At 35.8% G+C, this 22,317-nt stretch overlaps 1 protein-coding gene across 1 annotated transcript in view; it reads right to left on the bottom strand.

Annotated features, from left to right (window-relative positions):
- Positions 1 to 600: 600 nt before the first annotated feature.
- Positions 601 to 22,317, bottom strand: part of LOC128244122 (uncharacterized) — a 51,766-nt gene continuing 30,049 nt past the window's right edge. The window contains exons 6-7 of the mRNA XM_052962138.1: positions 2,377 to 2,533; positions 601 to 1,863 (exon numbers count right to left, since the gene is read on the bottom strand). Coding sequence (XP_052818098.1) covers positions 691 to 1,863; positions 2,377 to 2,533 — 1,330 coding nt within the window. The 3' untranslated portion in view covers positions 601 to 690. The remainder of the gene's footprint in view (positions 1,864 to 2,376; positions 2,534 to 22,317) is intronic.

Here is a 22,317-nt window from a genome sequence, read left to right as displayed (position 1 = left end):
CTCCTCATACTAAATAATTTGGATATCACTCCATTTTGCTCCAGTCTATCTTCACTAGCAATGCTTTGATTTACTTTCGGTAGATATGAATTATTATTACATGATCTATAAATAAACCTATAATGATTGGACGAAGAGCTATGTTCAAAGACAGAATATAAGGCCATATTTGCCTGCCAATTTAAAGAACAATAACAATTTATCATTTTAAGTCAAGATAACGCTGGAAAAATCACTTAAAAACGCCACATTGAACATTGTATACATAGACCGGAAACAGTTTTTCATGTGACGTTATGACATATCATGCTGTATCATGAAATAAAACAGTTATTTATTTTTAAGCTGTAAAAAATCGAGTTCATATTGACCGCAAAATCACTATCCGCCTTCGTCAATATGAAAGCATATTTCACAGTTAATAAGTGTATAATTGTTTATAATGATAAAGCGTCTTCTGGAATTCAATGTGTCTACGTATAAAAAGAAACTGCATTTATATATTTTATTGATATATTTTGATACATTTCATTAATTATACAATAAAGTGATGTAGTCATTGGTTTGTTTGCGCTACTTCCAGCACTTATTATTTTACTATGCAACTTGTAAATACTGGTTTATCTATGAAAAAGATTTATCAATTAATATTTTAAAAGGTGATTAAGTCATGAATTAAATCAATATAGTCTAATCAACTGTTTTCACACTGTTTTTAACAATTGTATCGTAATAATATGTAAAGTCCGTGTGCTCTTGTCGAAATATTCGGTCCATCCCATTTTTACCTGACAAAGATTCATTCTTTCTTAGCCCTCCATAATACGAGAACACCCACGGTTTTGTCGTCTGAGTGACAAAATTGTGCGCCTTTTTCATAACGAGGCGAGCGCGTGAATCGGCTATTGCCCGGATGTAAACATCACGATGTATTGTCTCAAAATTCGTTCTGTTTCGATTTATAGGAAATGCTTCGAATGACGACTTTGATCGAGTCAATGGCGTTATGCTTGTTCTTTTTCTTTCATTCTCTGTAGATGTTCTTAAAGAAATACATTCTTCAGTGCGTGAACGACTTAATTCTAAGTTCGACGACCCCTTTGAAACACCAACATCAAAATACATGCACCATTTATGATGATCACCAGGAGAACGTTTGCAAACTCTGCAGACGATCTTTCTTCGTCTGTTTCGAGTTTTCACTTGGTCGACTAATGGAGGGGCAGTATTTTCCCCATATAACGACAATTTATGAGCACGTTCGTTGTCGTTTCCGGAAATCTCCGGATCGCCTTGACTTACTGGGCTATATAGTAATCGTTTAATATCGGAATGACTCGGAAGGTTCCGTGAGAGTCCTGAACCATTTGCATACCGCAAATGAGGTATTTTGGAATTTACCCCATCTCCGCTCCTTTCTGACAAATCTTGACCAGAATCTGATCCCTTTAGCACCATAGTTGGAATAACGATTTCTCCTCGCATTTTGTAAACAAACAAGATTCTATCCAATAACTGTGTCGGTTTTATAGGTTCATTTTGACCACTGTATTCAAAGACCTTGATTGTTTTTTGGTCCTTAAATCTTTCTAGAGGTATTGATGAAACAGTATCATATATCTCATTGGAATGAGTATCAATGTCCTGGTCGCCTTTTAATTCAGTTTCTTCTTCGTCTAGTGCCTTAAGAACGCTGGACTCGATTTGATCGTATTTGATTTCTTCCGCACAGAATGGTCGCTGAAAAGTCACATCCGAACCATTGTCAAAAAGTCCTGGAATTGCAGTGTTCGTTGCCTTAAAAACGTGCTTAAAAGCTTCGTCAATATCATGTCCTTTCGAACATCTTTCATGGCAAATGTGCTGGAATTGAATAATTCACAACACTAAGCAAATCTCACCCGTTTGATATCATTTTCCATAAAATCCATTAAATTGAAATACGAACATTATTAAATTCAAATTCTATTATACGCTTCGTGGCCCAGATTTTAAATAATTTAAGTTAATACTGAAATCGAAACGAAGAGTTAAAATGCTATCTCGACGCTAATTGTTTAACGTCAATTAAGTTAGAACAATTCAGTAAGTTTCGAATTTCCGCTAGATCAGTGAACATTTAATTTCAATATCTGAATTAAAGGGACTCGAGCATGTGTTATAGTATAATGTCATTATTTGTTTGACGAAATAGATTGTGGCAAATCATTGGGAGTGTAAATACTAAGATACTGACTAAAGAAGACTAAATTGATAACAAAATACAAATTTAAGTTCTTTGAAAATTTACAATATTTAACTTATCAAAAAAAATAAGTACCTTCTGTCCAGCCATACTATCTAGACGTTCTAATACATCGCGAAGAGCCACCCGACCGTCCGTCTGTCCGCCCTCCATCCGACCGCCCGTCTGTCTACCTTCGATAGTGTGATCATCTCGAGGGCCTGGATGACTTCCCGTCGCCTGTCGACTGTGCCGCCGGTCCGTCTGTCCATGCGGTCGCCGTCCATCTTGTGACGTGATAGATGCCTTCTGTATCGGAGGCAGTGTGTTCATACTTAAATGTATGCGATTTCTTCGTTGGTAGAGTCTTTGGAAATCTGATCAATGATATTCTACCGAAATTTGCAAAATAATGGGTAAAATACTATTATATTACAAGCATCAAAATATAGTATTCTGTTTCCTTTCAATCTGATAGTTCTGTGTTCAGCTCATTTATTCAGTATACACTGAGGCTTGAAAATGATATATAACACCTTCATCCTCGAAAATATCCCTACTCAAATATATCCATTTGCTTTTAAATTGTTAATGCATTTCAATATAGTTTTAATAGTCATACATTGAACAAAACACTCTTAATGTTACGTTTTAAGTAGAAAACGGTTATCAAAGGCTGGCATCGTAAGAGATTTGTTATAAAATCGCTCAATCAATCAGCATTTGTCACTTAAGATAAAGATGCTAATTTGCATCAATATCTTTGTTGATGTTAACATTGTTAACCGACTCAAATTTATTCAAAATCATCCATTCAAACAAAGAGCTTTCGGCCGTTCCGTTTGTTTTATTGTTGAGGTAAATATTCAAATGTATACAGAAAACTCTCATTTTCAAGTGCAAGGTAGACTCGAAGTTTGTTCACAAACAATTTATACATTAACATTTAAATGTTGAGTTCAAAACATGTGACGATGTTGTAAAATTTGTACTTTTAGACCATTACTTAGATGGCTCTTTAAGTCCCCATGAGTTTTAATTTATTCAAGACTCACTCTTACTCTCAAATAAGATTCACCATAAGTAATACAATTGTTTTAATATACCAAAAAGGCTGAATAAATGTCGAAAACAATGGTTCTTATGAAGGACACCGAGTTAAATTTGAAGGAAAGGTGCAGAAAACACGGTTCTTCTACCTTATGAGACGAAAATACATCACACTAAATCTTTTAGCACTCACCAATCATTTAATATTCTTGCGTTTTCAGCTATTAAATACATGGTTACAATCTTGTTATCAGTAATTATTTTCCATAAATGCATTATTTAGTAAGTAGTTTAAGGTTAATCACTCAAAAATTATGTTTGTTATACATGTTCATGCATTGATTTTGAAAAGAAGAAAAAAAACGCTTATTTTGACTATCGATATTTGAAGCAAACAAAACCTGCGTAGTTCCTATATTGGTTCCGCATCGCCTTGACGGGTAGAACACTTGACCAAAGTACCATAAAAATGCTTCCATAAAAATAAAATATATGGAGAAAGATCAAACCTTCCACCAAGCACAGTAACCTTGACAATGAACCGGCGTAAACCCAACAATGGTTGATGGATAGAACATGTGACCCAAGTTTCATAATGTTCCTTTCATAAAATGTAGGAGATATGGAGCGGAGAATAAATGCACTAATAAAGTCATTTATCTTGCCTAGTGAACTTGGGTTATGGGTTATGAATATCGCCTTAATGAGTAGAGCATTTGACTTCAAAAGTTTCATAAAGATCCTTTAATAGACATAGATAAAACTCTCTAGTTGGATTCATCAAAAACTGCATAACAAGAAATATGTATAAATAGGTTAGGTCATGCCAATTTGTTGATAGGAAAGAAGTTCGTATTTATATTAGTTAGGCCATGCCAAATTTTATTAGGCTGTATGTATTTTGTACAGATGTGAGTTAGGCCAAGCCAAATTGTATTGTGTTAATAGAAAAGAAGTTTGTATAGTTATGAGTTAGGCCAAGCCAAATTGTTTTGCGTTATATATGAAAGAAGTTTGTATAGATGTGAGTTAGGCCAAGCCAAATTGTATTGTGTTAATAGAAAAGAAGTTTATGTAGTTATGAGTTAGGCCACGCCAAATTGTATTGTGTTAATAGAAAAGAAGTTTGTATAGTTATGATTTAGGCCATGCCAAATTGTGTTAGGTTGTATCAGAATAGAAGTTCGTTTAGATATGATTTAGGCCATGCCAAATTGTGTTGGGTTGTATAAGAAAGAAGTTCGTTTAGATATGAGTTAGGGCATGCACTATTGTATTGTGTTAATAGGAACGAAGTTCGTATAGTTATTAGTTAGGCCATGCCAAATTATGTTTGGTTATATCGGAAACATGTTCATATAACTATGAGTGAGGGTATGTCAAATTGTATTGTGCTTTATAGGAAAGAAGTTCGTGTAGTTTTGAGTCAGGACATACCCATCTGTGTTGGGTTAAACAGGAAACTAGTTGTTTGGCCAGCTATGTCAAATTGTGTTCTGTTATATTTGAAGCTGTCCGTCCGTCAATCTGTCCTTTGTCTGCTATATAGATTGAAAACAAAGATAAGTTTTCTTTTTCTTCGCCCTTTTCAATAAAAAAGGGAAGTCTATGCCGCAGTCTACGCCGCTTACAGAGCCCCGCCTTCGGTCTTTTACCAGAGTTTGATGAAGAGTTTAGTTTCCTCAAACACTTCGACAAACCTTTTTACATTAGTTTGGAAACAGGTTTGTCGAAGTGTTTGAAGAAACTAACGAAGATGATACTGACCATGTTGATGTTGTGGCTGCTGCTGCTGCTGATGATGATGATAATGACGACGACGATGATGATGATGATGATGATGATGATGATGATGATGATGATGATGATGATGAAAAAATATAATTTTAACAGAGTAAAGATGTTTAATATGTTAAACCTTGCTAGGCTGTAAATTGGTAAAATGAGGTAGTTATTGAGTAATTACTAAAGTATTTTCAAGAAACTGTGGACATCATTTGTATAGACATTTTCAAATGCATCACCTTTTAACAAGATTGTTGACTAGAAATAAAAATATTACCCCAGGGGTAATCCAAATTGTACCGGTATATATGTCATGGTCCGGCTATGAAGTTTCGACAGCTCGGACATGAGTTATATGAACACATTAGCCTCAATCAACTGACCGCTTGTCAATTAATTAATTTTTACGACTTTATTAATTTGAAATTAGACTATTAACCTTAACACATGATTAATATTTCACTTTGCATCGACGGGCAACAGTGATCGGCGTTGCAGCTGTAAATGCACGAGGCAGCGTACATGTAAATTTTCATTGTTGAATATTTCGGGAAACTTACTTAAAATATTAAATTATCAAAATATTTAAACAATAACTGGAATTACAAAATGCAGATTAGTGGGTACACGTGCGTCGCGTGCTTGGCGCTCACCGCCATCGTGTCGTCTGCTTCGGCATCGGTTCCTGAATGTGAGTATCATTGTAATTATTTTATTTTTTTTCAATTTATTTTTGTTAATATTTTAACAAATTATTCATAAACTATTGTAATTGCCATTTTATTTCAAAATATTATTTTTAATAGTTTGATTTTGAAAGGCGGGAAAACAGGTAAACTAAGAGAAACGCATGTTTTTTCCTCAATAAGCATTTTATTTATATCATTTTATTTATATAGATTGTATTAACATTTATTATAAAACATAAATAGCTCTCTCGAGTCGGTTTACTTGAAAACTGGCAACAGCCAGTAATTGATACGTGTTTTACAGGCCATAATAACCACTCAACCATTCAACCACCCTTAATAAACACCTAAACTGAGATATTTAAACATGTTAATCGATGTATTCATGTTTTGTTTTTTTTTGTTAAATTTGATGAATTATTGACTTAGATGCAGACCTTTACAAAAACAATCATGGTCTTTTTCAGACTTCATCTCGGATCACTGCAGCCAGACGCTTGCTTTAAGCCATGAAAGCGTCCAGGCGGTGCGACTCCGACTCACCAAGACGCCTCAATATCCGGACTCTATGCGCTGTGCAATGCGATTGCAAGCGCCTGAGGGAAAGAAACTGCTCCTGCGCATTCAGACGCTTGACGTGCACGGGTCACAGGCGTCGCTGTGTCAAGATGGAGATTATTTGCAAATCTTTGATGGCTCAACCGAGTCGTCCCCTATCATACAAGGTACGAGTTACACGTAAAAATATTTTAATTCGCCTGTGCCTCTATAGAGAAAGTACTTAGTAATTTTGATTGACCTGTTCGGACATGACGTTTATACATTTTTTCAGCTCATAAAAGAAATTGTATTAATATGATTTTTTTTGTGGCAAAAATGCGTCCACCACTGGGTGCATTTTCGCCTTGTCACTTGGCGCTTATTTGCCATCACCACTAAGCGCAATTTCTCATTGTCGCCCTTCCGTCGCTACCAGGCAAAAAGACGGTTTGGCAGAATCAGCCACAATTCTTTTTCTCTAGCATTAGTGAATAACAAAACGGTTAAAATATTTTTGACGGAATCTTTTAAAGATTATACTGTTTATATAAACATCTAAATCATGGTTTATAGAGATATCTGAGTTTAGAATATAACCGTTTATTTAAAAAGTAATTGTACGCTTTCTATATATCTTTAGGACAACCCCAGGCGATCTGCGAGAAACCGAAAGTAAAACATATATCAACTTCCGGTAACTACCTCGTACTGAGGTTCATAAGTAACCAGGACAAACTGACAGACACGGGCTTAAGTATGACAATCACCGCATTCAATGATGGTAAGTTTGTTAGGATTTCTTTAAGTGTGGGTATACCATGTGATAGAGGCGTGGCTCTTTAAGCGGCATAGACTACCCTTTGTTTATTTAAAATTGTGAAGAAAAAAAAGTTATCTTTAATTAAAGTCTTCAATTTAAGCAAAATTTTACCTCCCGACGTAGCATATATGACGTTAATTATCACGTGGTATACACAAACTGTTATACCTTTATTAAAAATCTATACCATTACTGTAAGAGGGGCAAACGACAAAATGTACCCAATTCTTCTCTGTTTCAATGTCGCTTTTTATCGTCTGTCGTCAACCCCACGAATTATTTGATAAATGGCTTACGCCTATACTAAATAAATAAATTAAAAATAAGTTGAAGTTAAATCGTTTTTATTGTATATAATTTACACACGTGATATTATTCATTTCAACAAACAACAATGTTATACAATTTGGTTGGGCCACATGGGCGGATTTAGGATTCAACGTTAGAGGGGGCGTAACTTAGAGGCGTTCCGCTTTGACTTGCGCCCCTCCCTCAGAAACGAAATTAATTTGGTTAAAAGTGTTGGCAGGGGGTGTGGTGGTCTTCCCCCAAAAAAATTTAACCAACTTTTAGTCTGAAAAGGTGCACTTCGGTCGTATTTAATTACTTTTCTTCTCCTAAAGTGAAACAAAAAGTAAACTTGTACGATTTTAGGAGGGGGCGCCCTTCTCCTCGAATCCGCTAGTGATAACAGTATAAGAAAATGGCTCTCCCCGCACATACAAATAAAGATACTTGAATATTTCATAAAGTTGATATTATTTGACAGTAGGAGTTACGGGACTTAGTTTATCTTTAATTACGTAATAATCTTTGCTCATGAAATTTAAATGGATCAGTTCTGTGAATTAATAACATTTTCCAATCATCCCTTAGGTCCATGCGAAACGGACCAGTTCCGGTGTGGCGGAACGGGCGAGTGTCTCCAAATGGCCCTCAAATGTGACGGCCGTCAGCAATGTCCCGACGGCTCCGACGAGGCGCTTCCCCAATGCCTGACCACCGCTGCAATCGTCGGTCTCAGTGTCGCTGGCGTCGTCGTACTGGTCGCCATCATCGTCGCCATCGTCGTCGGATGCCTTGTTTACGAGCGCCGGAAGAAAGCGCGAATTATAAAAGTAAGGCAGTTGTTGCACACGTTCCGCTTGGAGAACAAAGTGAGCAATGGTCACCTGACTTCGACGTACAATAATGATACTAACAGTACTAACGCTTTAAAGTGGTTAGAACGAGCTGATTCGAGGACTTATTTTCAGTGAATGATGCTTTGTTTTGAGGCATTCTGTTTAAGTTTATTGTTGATTTTTTTTCTTCAAATTTTGTCACAACCAGCACTTGGCTGAAAGGCACGTCTCAATTGCTAACAGTCATAGCTACACTCGTAACTACTCGGTCACCCACGGAAAGCTCGGGATATTCCGTGAAATAGCCGAGCGTTTCCCAATTGTCATAGATACTCAAGTTGTACATATTTTGTTACATGTCTGTTAATTGTAATTAATCTATTGAAAAGTGCTGCTGAATAAAATTGTTTAAAAAATGTTGATGCTTACTCTAAAAACTGGGAAGTCCTTCGGCCATGCGCCAGTGTGTCTGTAAACATTAGGGGATGGGTCTTAAATTACTTTTGAAAAAAAAAATACAAAAAACTAATGTTTCCAAATAACATCCTTTGTTAACCAAATTCTTCAATAACAGTTTGGAAATGTGAACATTTGTCTGAATAATACATCTTGTGAACAGAAAGGCCCCAATGTGCTTTCAAACGTGCAACTAAAGTGTTAGAAATAATTTAATGAGTGTCTAAAAATGGAAATATATGGACCGAGGTATTGCAAAATGTTTTTCAAAAAAATCAATACTCTCTTTGACAACACCAGTGCATGTCCAAGGATTGCCCTAAATTCTTTCGCCAAAGGGAACCTTGTTTATTTGATCGTTTTGGCGATTTCAGCGAGCAATAAGCAGCGGAAGCTTTTACGGTGAAATGTGGGATTCGTCCGCATCCCAAGTCGACCCAAACATTGTCGACCCCATTTGGACCGGGCCGGACAGTCCTGGTTTTTCAAGCGATGGGGAATTCAGTGAGATAGACGGAGGTAGCGTATTCCCCGGCGAAACGTATGATGCAATGGAATATGATAAGTTTGATCCTAACAGTAAGCCAGTTGAAACTGATTCCGAACAGGGAAAAATTCTAAGGACATTTTCGACAAAAAGTACAAATCTTGAATCCATTTCTGGCCAACAAGGGAGTGTGGTTACTAAAGGGAACAGCAATACGCAAAGTATAGGGTTTTTTCCATCAAGACATACAACTGGTAGTCTCAAGACTGGTACCTATGCTGAACGGACCTTTCCTGCAAACAACACTAATGTCGAGTCATCGATTGCTAAACGCGGAAGAGTTGCTTCTGAATCTTACAGCCAGAGACAGGATCCAAGGGGTATTTTAACAAGACAAAACACCGTAAGTGTCAATGGAAGAAATGAGGTTGCACAAACATTTTCCGAAAAACGTATTATGTTTGAATCCGTTGTTAAACAAGGAGCGGACATGTTCTTTAAACGCAACAGCGAGAGTCAAAACTCGTTGGCTCTTACAAGACAGAACGCCGGAAGTGTTAAATACAATGGCGGATTCGCTGAAGAATCAATGCCTGCAACACATGGGCGTCTACTTTCGAATCTTGACAAGGACATTCACGAAGCAGGGGGTGCTTTCAGAAAACAGAATACCGGAAGCGTAAGGGAGAATGGTCAGACTCAACAGACCATTCACTCTGTAAACAGCATCGCTGTTGAGTCAGTTTCTTCGCAACGTGAGTGTATGCTTTCTAAACGTAACAGCGTGGGACAGAATACAAGGGGTGCTCTAACAAGACAAAACACCGGAAGCGTTAAAGACAGTGATGAGGCTGTTCAGGGAGTGAAAATTATCGGACCACGTGGACAGGAAACGCGGAAGGCGCCTAGTGGATACTGGGATATTAACATGAGTGATTTAAATTCATATTGGAACTGTAATACGACAGTCCTTTAACTGAAATACTTACAATAACTGTATTAACAAACTCGGTTCGGAAACTTAGCAATTTGTTTAAATGATACAAGTTTTCTAATATATACATGAAGATTAATAGTGTAATAAGTTACGCCAATCATATATCTTCATTATATGTTTTTTCGCTGGTTCAAAGAGATTGCTCAGTGAAATTAAATTTCCGTGTAAGATCTAATATATCTCACCTCGTAAACACCAGAAGTTAATATTTCACTCGTGCCTGTGCTACTCGTGAAATATACCTTTTGTGCACACTCGATGGAATATTATACGATCTTACACTGAAGCAAACAATTATCCTCTATACATAACGTTTACGATTTGTGTTAAAACTAAAACAATTATCGTTATATTAAATAATAAAACGTTTGTAAGATACGTTCTGTAAATAACACTTTCACAGGTTTTATTTACTTTGTTCCTTTTTAACATAGTTTTTTTTCCTGTTTTTCGCTATATTTATTTATATGTACATGTATATAAACTATTTACGCTTATTCTTTCTTTATAATTTATGCATGAACACACATCGACGTAAGAAGAAGCTGTTTGGCATCGGTATAACATACAGCTATTTTAAATATTTCAACTAAGACTGTAACTTGCAAATAAATTATTGTTATATATGTATATATTTGCCTACCGACCATCGATAAATAAATGAATCATTGAAACCTGATGCTTGCATGTGTATGTATGTTTCAGCTTAATTACGAGATATCGAAAACATTTCCTCTTACCTACCCGAATTCGTCTTCCCACTTGAAGAGTCAAGGATCTCAGACCATTTCTACCTCCGAAATAAAGAGTCTGGACAAAAAGAACCCGGATGTAACGCTGCTTTCATCATCGCCAAAGAGCAATGCTTCTGTAATTCCAGACATTACTGCTCTTGTAAAGAGCTACAGTGACACGGAACATTCCTCCTCTGAGAACAGCTATGTTGTCCGACCAGATTGCGCTTCTTTTGTTGAGAGTTACAAAATTTCGCCAAACTCTGCCTCAACATTGAAAGTAAGAAGTCATGGTCTAATGTCAGCACAATCGTCAACTTCAAGTCAACACAGCACACCAAAAATACATCACATTAAAGAGCAGAACAAAGACATCATCCCAGTCTCTGACTCGGAAACAACGCATCCGGAATTAAGTCCAAAGATATCGGAACATTGTGATTTAAGTCCAAATATATCAGCCAAACATGAACAGCATTCTAAAATTGCACACCAAGTCTTGGAACCGAAGAACAGTAACGCCTTTATCGAGTCGTTATCACTATATTTGGAAAAGAACCATGGTGTTCTACAAAGATCAATCAGCAATGGTTCTGTCATGCCAAACAAACCTGCAAACGACAACATTGCAAGAGCCCTTGCTGACAACTACAGCTGCCGTCAACTGCTGCCAATCAACGATATCAAACACTCAGATGAAGAAACTCATTCCTCATTTTATTTTCCACCTAGGCGCCAAGGTGCAGTCAAAATTGACACCAACTCTGATCGTAGTAACGACGTCACCAAACAGATAGGCATGAGTACATTTCTTTCAAAGAAAGATTACCTGACGCCAGATGCGGAATCTCAAAGCAGTCTGAATTTGAGTGGATTTTCTGTTTCTCTGGCGTCGAGTGATGATATGGTTTCAGATGCAACCGTCAGTGATTCTTCTGACTGGTAGCACTGGTGACACTCCATCGCACGAAGTACAGAAGGTTGAAATTCATTTTTCTGTATGATTATCAAATATGGCTCTCCCTGCGACAATTTCTGACCACTGTGCACAATACTGATGATAGATGACTTAGCTGGCCCCAAATGTCTCGAAAAAATCTTAATTACCTCATAATAGGATAACGCTAAGCTCTCTGTTTTCGTTTAGTTTAGTTTGTGTAATTTATTAATTCTTAAGAGTCTGGGAACTTAACTTCATGAATATCATGATAAACTTTAAATTATGTTTACTAGAATCAAATCAATAAGACATTTTGCTGAATGAAAATAACTTAAGTAGAAAATTGTTATCCTTTATTTTAAAACTCAAGCAAAGATTCATGCTATTGTTTCAGTGGCACATACAAGTGTTTTATATCTGCCTGGTAATCGACTGTGCGGGCATGAAAAAATGGGTTTATGCCAGTTTAATTCGACGATTTTTATGCAAACATTATATAATGACTGCATCATTGTTTATAATTGAAGCGGTTATACTTTTCATGATTGTTTTCTGTTTGGGTTTGTGCACTCTTTGTTTGCATTTTATAACGATTTTTTCACATATTATATTTTATCTTCGTTTACACCTCATGCATAATAATATTATATGTAATTTTGACCTAACTGATCATCAGTTGTTTAGAAATGATTACGTCGAAAATGTGGCCTCTATGCATACTGTTAACGTGTTTCTTATTTTAAATTTGAAACAATAACCTACTGTTTGACTGGGTATGATCTATAGAACTCATGTTCCAACCTTCTGAATACGTTTCATAAAGAATGGGTTGTACATATGGCAAATACGCTCGTATAATGTTACTTGTATGGTTTTAATATTTGACCTTCTACGAGCTTTAAACACAAATTTGCATTAACCTAAATTTCATAGTCGTATATTCTAGCAAAGAAACCAGAAGGAAGTATTTAAAACCTCTTGCTGATACACAAGGGGTTATAAATACAGGATTCTTATACTGAACCATGTAGCCGACTCTTTAAATGCTGATCCACAATTAACATTGACCTTCATTCACAAAGATTTGGTCTCTTGAGCGCTAACATTATTTTGAGACCAAATGGTCACTTTCATTGTGCTATAAATGGCCCATTGTATATTTGAAATATATATATATATATATATATATATATATATATATATATATATATATATATATATATGTATATATATATATATATATATGATTAAGCCACATACTCTGGTAAAGTTATATGAATATTGAATTGCAAAGACTTTACATATGTTTTCACAATTTGTAATTTTATTTCGTATCGGAAGACACATTAAAATTACGTTGTCTGTCCTCGTTAATCGCGTCTTAGTCGTCGTTACGCTTTCATTTCCGATCCATATAATTATGAATGACTTATTAAAGTGTTCTAAATCTAAGTGTTCACATTGGTCGTGGTAAAAATATAATAAATAGCAATGCTAAACATAGTTGAAATTATGAAATTGATAATAACCTTTAACACTGTTCGTCAAAAAAGAGCAGACAGCAATTGTTACATTATGAAATGGAAAAACTACTTATGAATGCTAACAACACCCGCACACCCGAAGGTCTTCGCCATTCTATAACCTGACATTTTGCGATGAAAAATGCAGTTATAATGCCAAAGACATTATCATGTTAATACCACTAAGAAGTTTGGAGTAATGCTCTGATTAAAGAAAGAAACGAATTCCTCTGATCTGCACTTCTTTTTATTTCGATATATCTGTAAATGTTGTTTGAAGACAATACATCGAGGACTTTTGGGAGTTATGCTCCATACACAAATTAAGTATAACAACAGCTGTCACACTAACTTGACGAATGTCCCTAATAGGTCTTGTAGGATGAAAAGCAAGTTTGAGGATAGTTGCTGACCTGTTCCAAAATTTTGTTATAGGAGCTGCTGAGTAATATTTTCCAAGTCAATTTAACAAAGCATTCGTTATTGTGTAACATTTCTATCATATCTATTATTAAGGCGATAAGGTTTGGTGATTAGTAATCTCAGTTCACTGCAAATACAGTAGTTGACATTTAAGTTTGATTTGACTTTTAATTATCTTACTAATTTAGACAAATGTCATTTGTCTTTGTTTTAATTTTGCTTTGGAACTACTGAATTTGCTTCGGAACTACTGTTCTTCGTAGAGTTACACGCTCCATTCAGAAACAAAAAACAGAGGAGGAGGAAGACTCCTTACAGAAACAGAAAACTAAGGTGGAGGAAGACAGACTGAAAACGGAGGTGGATGATGACTCCTTACAGAGACTTAAAACGGAGGTGGAAGAAGATTCCGTACAGAAACACAAAGTCTTGACAAAAAACTGATGTGGAAGGAGACTCCCTACAGAAACAGAAATCTGAGTTGAAAATATAGGTGGAGGAATACTCCCTGCAGAAAACTGAGTTGGAGTAAGACTGGATAGAAAACTAAGGAGGCGAGAGATTCCATGCAAAGACAAAAAAACTGAGTTTGAGGAAGACTCTCTGCAAAGACAGAAAACTAAGTTTGAGAAAGACTCGCCAGAAAACTGAGGTCCTGGAAGACTGGACAGAAAACTGAGGTGGAGGAAGACTGGACAGAAAACTGAAGTGGAGGAAGACTCGACATAGAACTAAGGTGGAGGAAGACTCGACAGAGAACAAAGGTGGAGGAAGACTCGACATAGAACTGAGGTGGAGGAAGACTCGACATAGAACTATGGTGGAGGAAGACTCGACATAGAACAATGGTGGAGGAAGACTCGACATAGAACTAAGGTGGAGGAAGACTCGACATAGAACTATGGTGGAGGAAGACTCGACATAGAACTATGGTGGAGGAAGACTCGACATAGAACTAAAGTGGAGGAAGACTCGACAGAGAACTAAGGTGGAGGAAGACTCGACAGAGAACTAAGGTGGATGAAGACTGGACGGAGAACTGAAGTGGAGGAAGACTCGACAGAGAACTAAGGTGGAGGAAGACTCGACAGAGAACTGAGGTAGAGGGTGACTGGACGGATAACTGAAGTGGAGGAAGATTCGACAGAGAACTAAGGTGGAGGAAGCCTCGACAGAGAACTAAGGTGAAGACTCGACAGAGAACTGAGGTGGAGGGTGGCTGGACGGAAAACTGAGGTCGAGGAAGACTCGACAGAGAACGGAAGTGGAGGAAGACTCGAGGTAGAGGAATACTCGACAGAAAACTGAGTTTGAAAAGACTCGACAGAAAACTGAGTTTAAGAAAGACTCGACAGAAAACTGAGGTGGAGGAAATTTCGACAGAAGACTGAGGTGGAGGAAGACTAATTAAAGAGACAGAAATCTGAGGTGGAGGAGATTCGAAAACAGAAGAAACAATCAGTGTAACAGTTACTAGGGGAAGTCAATCTGATTTATAGACATTAAATTGGAATATTATTTGTTCCAGTTAAGATAAATGTATCAAGCTTTTTCTCATTTATAATCTTAAAGAAAAACGAGAGATATACTACCCATCCTCCTCTGCATCGGCGACACGACGTAGGTATGCTTGTCGCACTCTCAAGGTCTAAGTTTGACAGAACTAGGACGCTGTTACAAGGTTGACGAACGATGGGTGTAATGGAAAAAAAATCTAGTTTCTAGTAAGATAGGAATATCACATTCGAAATAAATTTGGCACACTTATCAGATTAAATAGTTTTCATAATGCATTATTTAGTAAGAAGTTAAAATCACTCAAAATTAATGTTTGTTATACATATAATGTCTATTGATTTTGAATAAGAGTTTTATTTTAATTATTTAACTTGAGAGGGATCTCTAGATTAAAAGGTCACTGTATTCAACAGGTTGCAATTATACCTAAAGCAATTTTAGGTGCTCAAATGTATCACCAACAGACTCTAGTAATCAATCAGACCTCAGAATCAAAAGGGATCAACGTTTGGTCATAACCAAACTCACTGTCAATATAAAGAACCGTAGGACAAAGCATACTCAAAGCTTTTTTGATGAAGGTCACCACGACCGTGACTTTTTATCTACTTACCTCTTAATCAATTGTGTCATATGCTGTCTATGACCATCCTCCCAGCCAAGTTTGTTTGAAAACCATGATACACAGCATACTCTTGTTATCAATTGAACAATCATGCTTCTGTGTCCAATACCACCCGAACAATGACCGTAGTTCTCAAAATCAATAGGGGTCATCTGCTCGTCAATCTGTACCACTAAACCAAGTTTGAGGACCTGTATGGCCAAGCATACATCAATATCAAAATGTTCTAAGTCACCACCAATTAGAGGACATAAGAGCCGAGTGGGCTAACATCAAAAAAGATTTGGTCCATAGATAAAGTACTATACATGTACCTCACTCCTTTCGAAGGGGAGCATATGAAATATGGCAAAGTGAGATATTTCAGTTCAAAAGAAGGTAGGATTACAGACCCCTTGGAACATCACGATCTTTAATTGCTACCTTTTTTCCATTGTTACAACTGACTGATTCAATTTGGTCTTTAGTGAGTTATGGTTCGCACAAGCAGTTTACCAATTTTAGCATAAAGGAAAAGCTCAAGGCGGAGAATATGAGCAATGTCTGAAGCTAGGATATTTTTTGCGTACTTCACTTGTGAACATTGTCCTCTATCTAAGCCTTATATTTTTAAAAATACCATCTGTTATTTGTGTGTTTCTCCAGACAAGCGCACGACGAACAGATGGAAGAACGGACGGACAAAGACAAGGCTACTATGATCTCATTTTAAACAATATAACACATTGCATTAATGCATTCATAACAACGAAAGCTAAATTATCTAAATATTTTATTTAACATGTAATACATATTCATGCAAAGAACAACAATACACAAAATAGAAAAAATAGAAACCTAGAACATTCTATGCAATTTCTCGAACAAAATAAATTTCACATTTAATAAAATATCATTTAAATCTTACAACAGGATTACAGCTGTGACTATTGGAATCGAAAATTTGTTTTCAAATATTTTAACAAATACAATGCCTTTTTATGTACTTTTAAAAAAAAAACAACTGCGAAAAATGAGCCCTTAATAAATGTTGTAATCATGCAAGGAGAGCTACAGGGACGAGCTGAGTATACACTTTTATCAATCATATACTGTCTACTTATACAATATACAATAGTTTGAATAAAACCATAGCACCAATACCGTACTAAATCACAGTAGTTGTATTGCGTAAATATAGAATTTAACAAATTAACACTTTAAAGCTCAGCCTCCACTTGTATGATATACAGTTGCAATCAACTAGAACATAAATAAAACATAGTTTCAAACAAAACTAAAGCACCAGTACTTTACAAAATCACAGCACTATTATTCCTGCATAAATATTTTCATTAAAACAAACATTAGGGCTAAGAAAGCCCTAGGTCGCTCACCTAAGGGCCATTTTGAATGAACATTACATTGATATTATTACAAGGTCTAGATCATCCAATCATTAAGGATACTATTTATAAGGGGGTAATTTCTTTTATAAAAGATAAATTAAGGTTACCGTCGATACGACAGAAAACCTTATCATTGCTGAAACACATAAATTGTCTTGTTGTCCAAATGAAACTATTCTTAAAAGCTTGATTCAAACATGGAGTAGAAATGCTCCTGGAAAATTCTTACACAATAGTGACTCTGCGTTGGGTGTATTTTACGCACTTCGAAGACGTGGACTATTCCAATGACTCCGTTTAAAGCGTCCAAGATGTGTTCGCATATTCAGGTTTGCTAAATAGGATTTAGTAAAACTAAGACAACCTTTTGTCACAGATTTTAAATATATTTTAATGAAATCGTTGCTTTGCTGTCCATGCCAACAATTATATTCTTGAATTCTTTAAAATGAAATTAATCTTCAATGATGGGTTTATTTTTGAAAAAAAGTAGTTATTTTATTGTTTCAATTCAAACTTGTTTCAATTCTCTATATACTGTTAATATATTTCAAATGTTGCCCCTTACTGTTCCTGCCATCAACCCACTTCGCATTTGAGTCTCACGTTGATGAATGTGATGACGCAGACTTCCAGGCAGATACTCATACATCACCTGAACCCCAGCCCTTTACAGTAATGGGAGTGCAACCGGCTCATGTCTATCAAAGCTGCTCATATGCCAGTTAGTGTGGGTTTTTTTTACAAACTTTGCAGATATTTAATTGCACTTGCATTTTAATTCAATACCTATTGTGCTGTCACAACATCTTGCTATACAGTTGTTACAACAGTAATCTTTCATGACATAATAAAACATCGTCACTACGGTCATCAAGGTAAACTTGATAGCAATAAAAATAGTTTCTACATTTTTAACACAATTACAACTAAACAATTATTGACAATTGCTAGTGTAATCTAACCACAATTTTTTTATATGTGTTTATCAGACATACTTTAATATTTCTGTTTCTTACCATTTCAAATTACTGCATGCTCAATAACTCATCTTTGTAGTTCAATGCAAAAAAGCAAACATGTCTTTTCCATACACTCAGGTTGCAGAAACAAGAAAGTTAACAACAACATCTGCTCTGGGTGTGCCAAACAACAGACATCCGTGCAATTTTACTGCAGTGCTCTATTGGTGGTGTCGAGGGAAGGAAATCTGTTAACCCTGCCGTGCCTAGCTGACATGTCAAATTATGACCTCCAGCAAGCCATGCTCCAACAGATTCCACTCAATACCAGGGGCATATTCTCAGCAAGTGGACTGAGTATCAGCACAAAAAAGAAGCAAGACTAAGACCTTCATACTCAGAAGACTAACACGTTCATACTCTTTACGCTGTCTTGAATGACATTCAACTCCGTGTTCTTTTGCATTGACATGTATATTAATTTCTCATAAGGCGTAAAAAATATGTTTATTTCAGGTCTCCTGACCTACCCTATTTTTGTACCCAGACTTCTTTTTTTTCTTTCAGACAATTTTTTTTATATTTGTTTGAATTCTGACATTAAAATATAACAATTAGGTGTTCATGGCTTTTAACAATACCAGTGATCTTAATACTGATTGTATAGATGTTGATAAGCATATAATTTATAGTTTTGGGTAACAAACCAAATCTCAAGAAACAATTTCCCTAATACTTTTTTTTACACTTTTCATACCTACATACCCTTTACTTCTTTGGCATGACACCAGAAGAATACTTTTTCTTTTTTAAAACGTATAATGCCTCCATTCATTTTTTTTTCATTTCTCGATGGGTTAGTGCCAGAACATGCTATGTATGCAATTTGGTGATTTTCACTTTTTGGCATATTTTGATGAGGGGTATCCATCCGGATATAATGCACTTATCTGCATGCCTATATATGGGTTATTTCCATATTTATCACTCAAAAACCAAACCAGCTATTCTACAGTGCTATGTATTTTTTCTGGAAGAATATGCTATTTTGCAATAGACATTATGAAAAATGATTCGTACAATACAAATCCAAGCCAGAACATACTACAATAACTAAGCGGCTTCTGGCACTGGCCATGTAAGAAGTATAATGTGGGATTATGACGTGCCAAAACATTCTATCTGTTGTAAGCTGCTTCTGGTAGGAGAGATCTGTTAAAATTGGCTGAAATTGTTTGTGCCAAAACATGCTATGTTGTAATAGACTTTAAAGATTTTTTTTAATGTCAAAATTGCTTCTGCCATTTTAAGCTATTTCAATTCAGCGTTTTATGGCAGCAACATAACAGGGACAATATTTGTGTGTACTGGTATATGAAACCAGCTATGGAGATAAAGGTTGTTCTGGCGATGCAATGTGACACTTTTATTGAGTAAATTAGGTGTTGATAACAGGCTAGCCTGGTGTGTGAATTCATTCAAATATTCAGTGGAATGTTTGTTTTTGTTGGATAATAGCACAACTTTTATACAGCCAGTTAAAAAAGAAAGCACAAAGGTAATTATAACTATTTTAAAACGGTTTTTAATAAACTGAAACAATTTCAATAGAAAGAAACAACAAAATAATACCGGTTAATACTGCTACATTCATATTCTAACATATTATTTATTCCTAAGCATATTTATCATTAAGATATTCCTTGAGAGTTGGTTTCATTGTAGAATATTGAAAATGCGTATTATCTACATGTAAAGGAAGTTTCGAGAAATTGGAGCCGGGTTCTCTAACATGCTCGTGGTGTTGTACCCTCGGTTTAAAGTCCCATCCAAACGTTTGTTAGTAACTAAAGTAATTTTATCACCCTGGGTAATGAACTATGCCTTGCTTGAATATATAGTATAGTGCTGGCAGGTGTAGAGGTCACCACCTGTGGTACTTGGTAGGATTTTTTTTAACTTGTGTATCGCGACAAGGCGAGGTTCCTGTCCTGTAGGGTCAAATTATTTTCTAGTTAATACAGTCAGCTTCTCCTGATTGCTAGGATGATGATTCTACACCTGATGAACTGGAAGTGCTGGAACGGCTCGAGAGCAGGATCAAGTACACAGCAAAGAAGTCCAAGACATCCCAACCATTGATCTTCCGATGCTTGGTAAGTCAAAACTCTTCTCCGTCCTAATTCAAATTGCTTAACTGGATGATCGGCCAGAAGAATGTGACCTTAACTTTGTGAAGCCAGCTGTCTGCAAGGATTCCATGTGGTAAAAGTCTTACAGAATTAATAGTTCAAACAGATCCATCTGTTAACTGTTTTCTTCAACTCTTGAGTATTATCTTTAGGCTCTATACACAAGTCATAACATTGTTGCTATACAATGAACAGGCTATGTGTAATTTATTAAAGTTTCAGTCTGTTTTGATTATTAAGCTTTTTAAAAAATAAATGTTTATTGACAGGCCAGTGAGTTGGAAACTTCAAAAGTACCTAAAGGGACACCTCCAAGTTTGGCATTAGTGATGAATGTCGATGGGACCAGGGCAGGATGTGCCATCATTAGTGAGGCAAAGACATTGCTCGTGTTTGATGGTTTGATTGAGGGCCTAACGGGCCTATTATGTTTGCATACTATGTATGGGACTTGTTGTACCCCAAGCACTTTCAGCTTTTGGGATTTATTCAACAGTTTATCCTAGAAGACAATACAAATAAATTCTACACAAGCTCAGGGTATGTAAAGATTGTGGAAAGGAAATGGAAAATGCCTCATAAATTAATGATTACAACTGTTAAGTTGAAGGCATATTACTTCATGATGCCTTCTGCATCACCTTAACATCATTGACAATATATTGTTGAACACTGAGCTTTTTACCTATTCTAGTAGCCATTTATATCAGAGTCAACCTCATTTGACCATATTTATAGCATTTCAGTTATGTTGTGGTTGCATCATATTATTTTATTTAACAATGCTGTTGACAGTTTTGTATGTCTGCAAATCTTTGGAAAATGTATATTTTTGCAAGTGTAACCTTTGCTCTTATTTTTCGGAGAGCTCTGTTAATTGGACCACTCTTCAACTTAGAAAATCATATTTTAAACGATATTACTATGTTAATCAATCTGTTTTGAGTTCCATGAATTACTGTCTTCGTCAAATAAGAACGATGTTATGAAAGAAATTTCTGCTGTTGTGATGTTAAAGTGAATTTTTGTCGTTTTCAAAACAGCAATTCTATTATTATGTTATCAATTGAAACAGGTGATGATAATGATTCTAAATACTTGAATTTGACAAACATTGTTTATCTAATGTGTACGCATTGATCGGTTCTATTACTAGAATAACTTTGTGGTATGAATTATTCCTTGTTTTTGTCTGGAAATGAATATTTTAATAAGCGAAAAAATGGGATGGCATATGCGTCTGTATATACATGTTCTTATTCATCTTGACTTTGTCGTATGCTTACATATATTGTACATATGTTCATTCGCATTATTTAATACACAGTGTTGCACTCCAAACTTTGGGGAAAATAAAGGTATTGTTAACCACTTGTTAAAATTATAGGTTTAGACACTGATAGAGTACATTATTACATATGTGTATTTAATAAACTGTCTGGTCTGTTCTGTTCTGTTCTATAAATTATCCAGCAGACTGATCAGCATTTACACTATTACCAGTTGGCGTAAGGTTGATGTCTAAGAATATAACCATAATGGGCATGTGTGTTAATCTGGGTTGATAATCGTATGTATATACATAAATTAAAATTATTGTACTGTATTTAAAATGCTTGTACTGTTCAATTTTTTCGAGACTTAATTGGTGTTTTGTACTAAGCAAATGGTCATAATCTCAAGTACCATTGATGTAACTGTTTTGTGATACGCTGCAAGACAAGGTCGAACATGGTACAGGTGACCTCAAGTTAATACTTCGGGGGTATTAATCACCAGAGTGATAGCTGTAGTTGTGATTACCTAAACATGTTTAACATTATAAACATGTGGATTTTCT

This window comes from Mya arenaria, chromosome 8, assembly GCF_026914265.1.
Source record: "Mya arenaria isolate MELC-2E11 chromosome 8, ASM2691426v1".
NCBI classification, from domain to species: Eukaryota; Metazoa; Mollusca; class Bivalvia; order Myida; family Myidae; genus Mya; species Mya arenaria.
The sequence above is the reverse complement of the archived record's forward strand: the minus strand, read 5'-3'. Positions and strand labels throughout refer to the sequence as shown.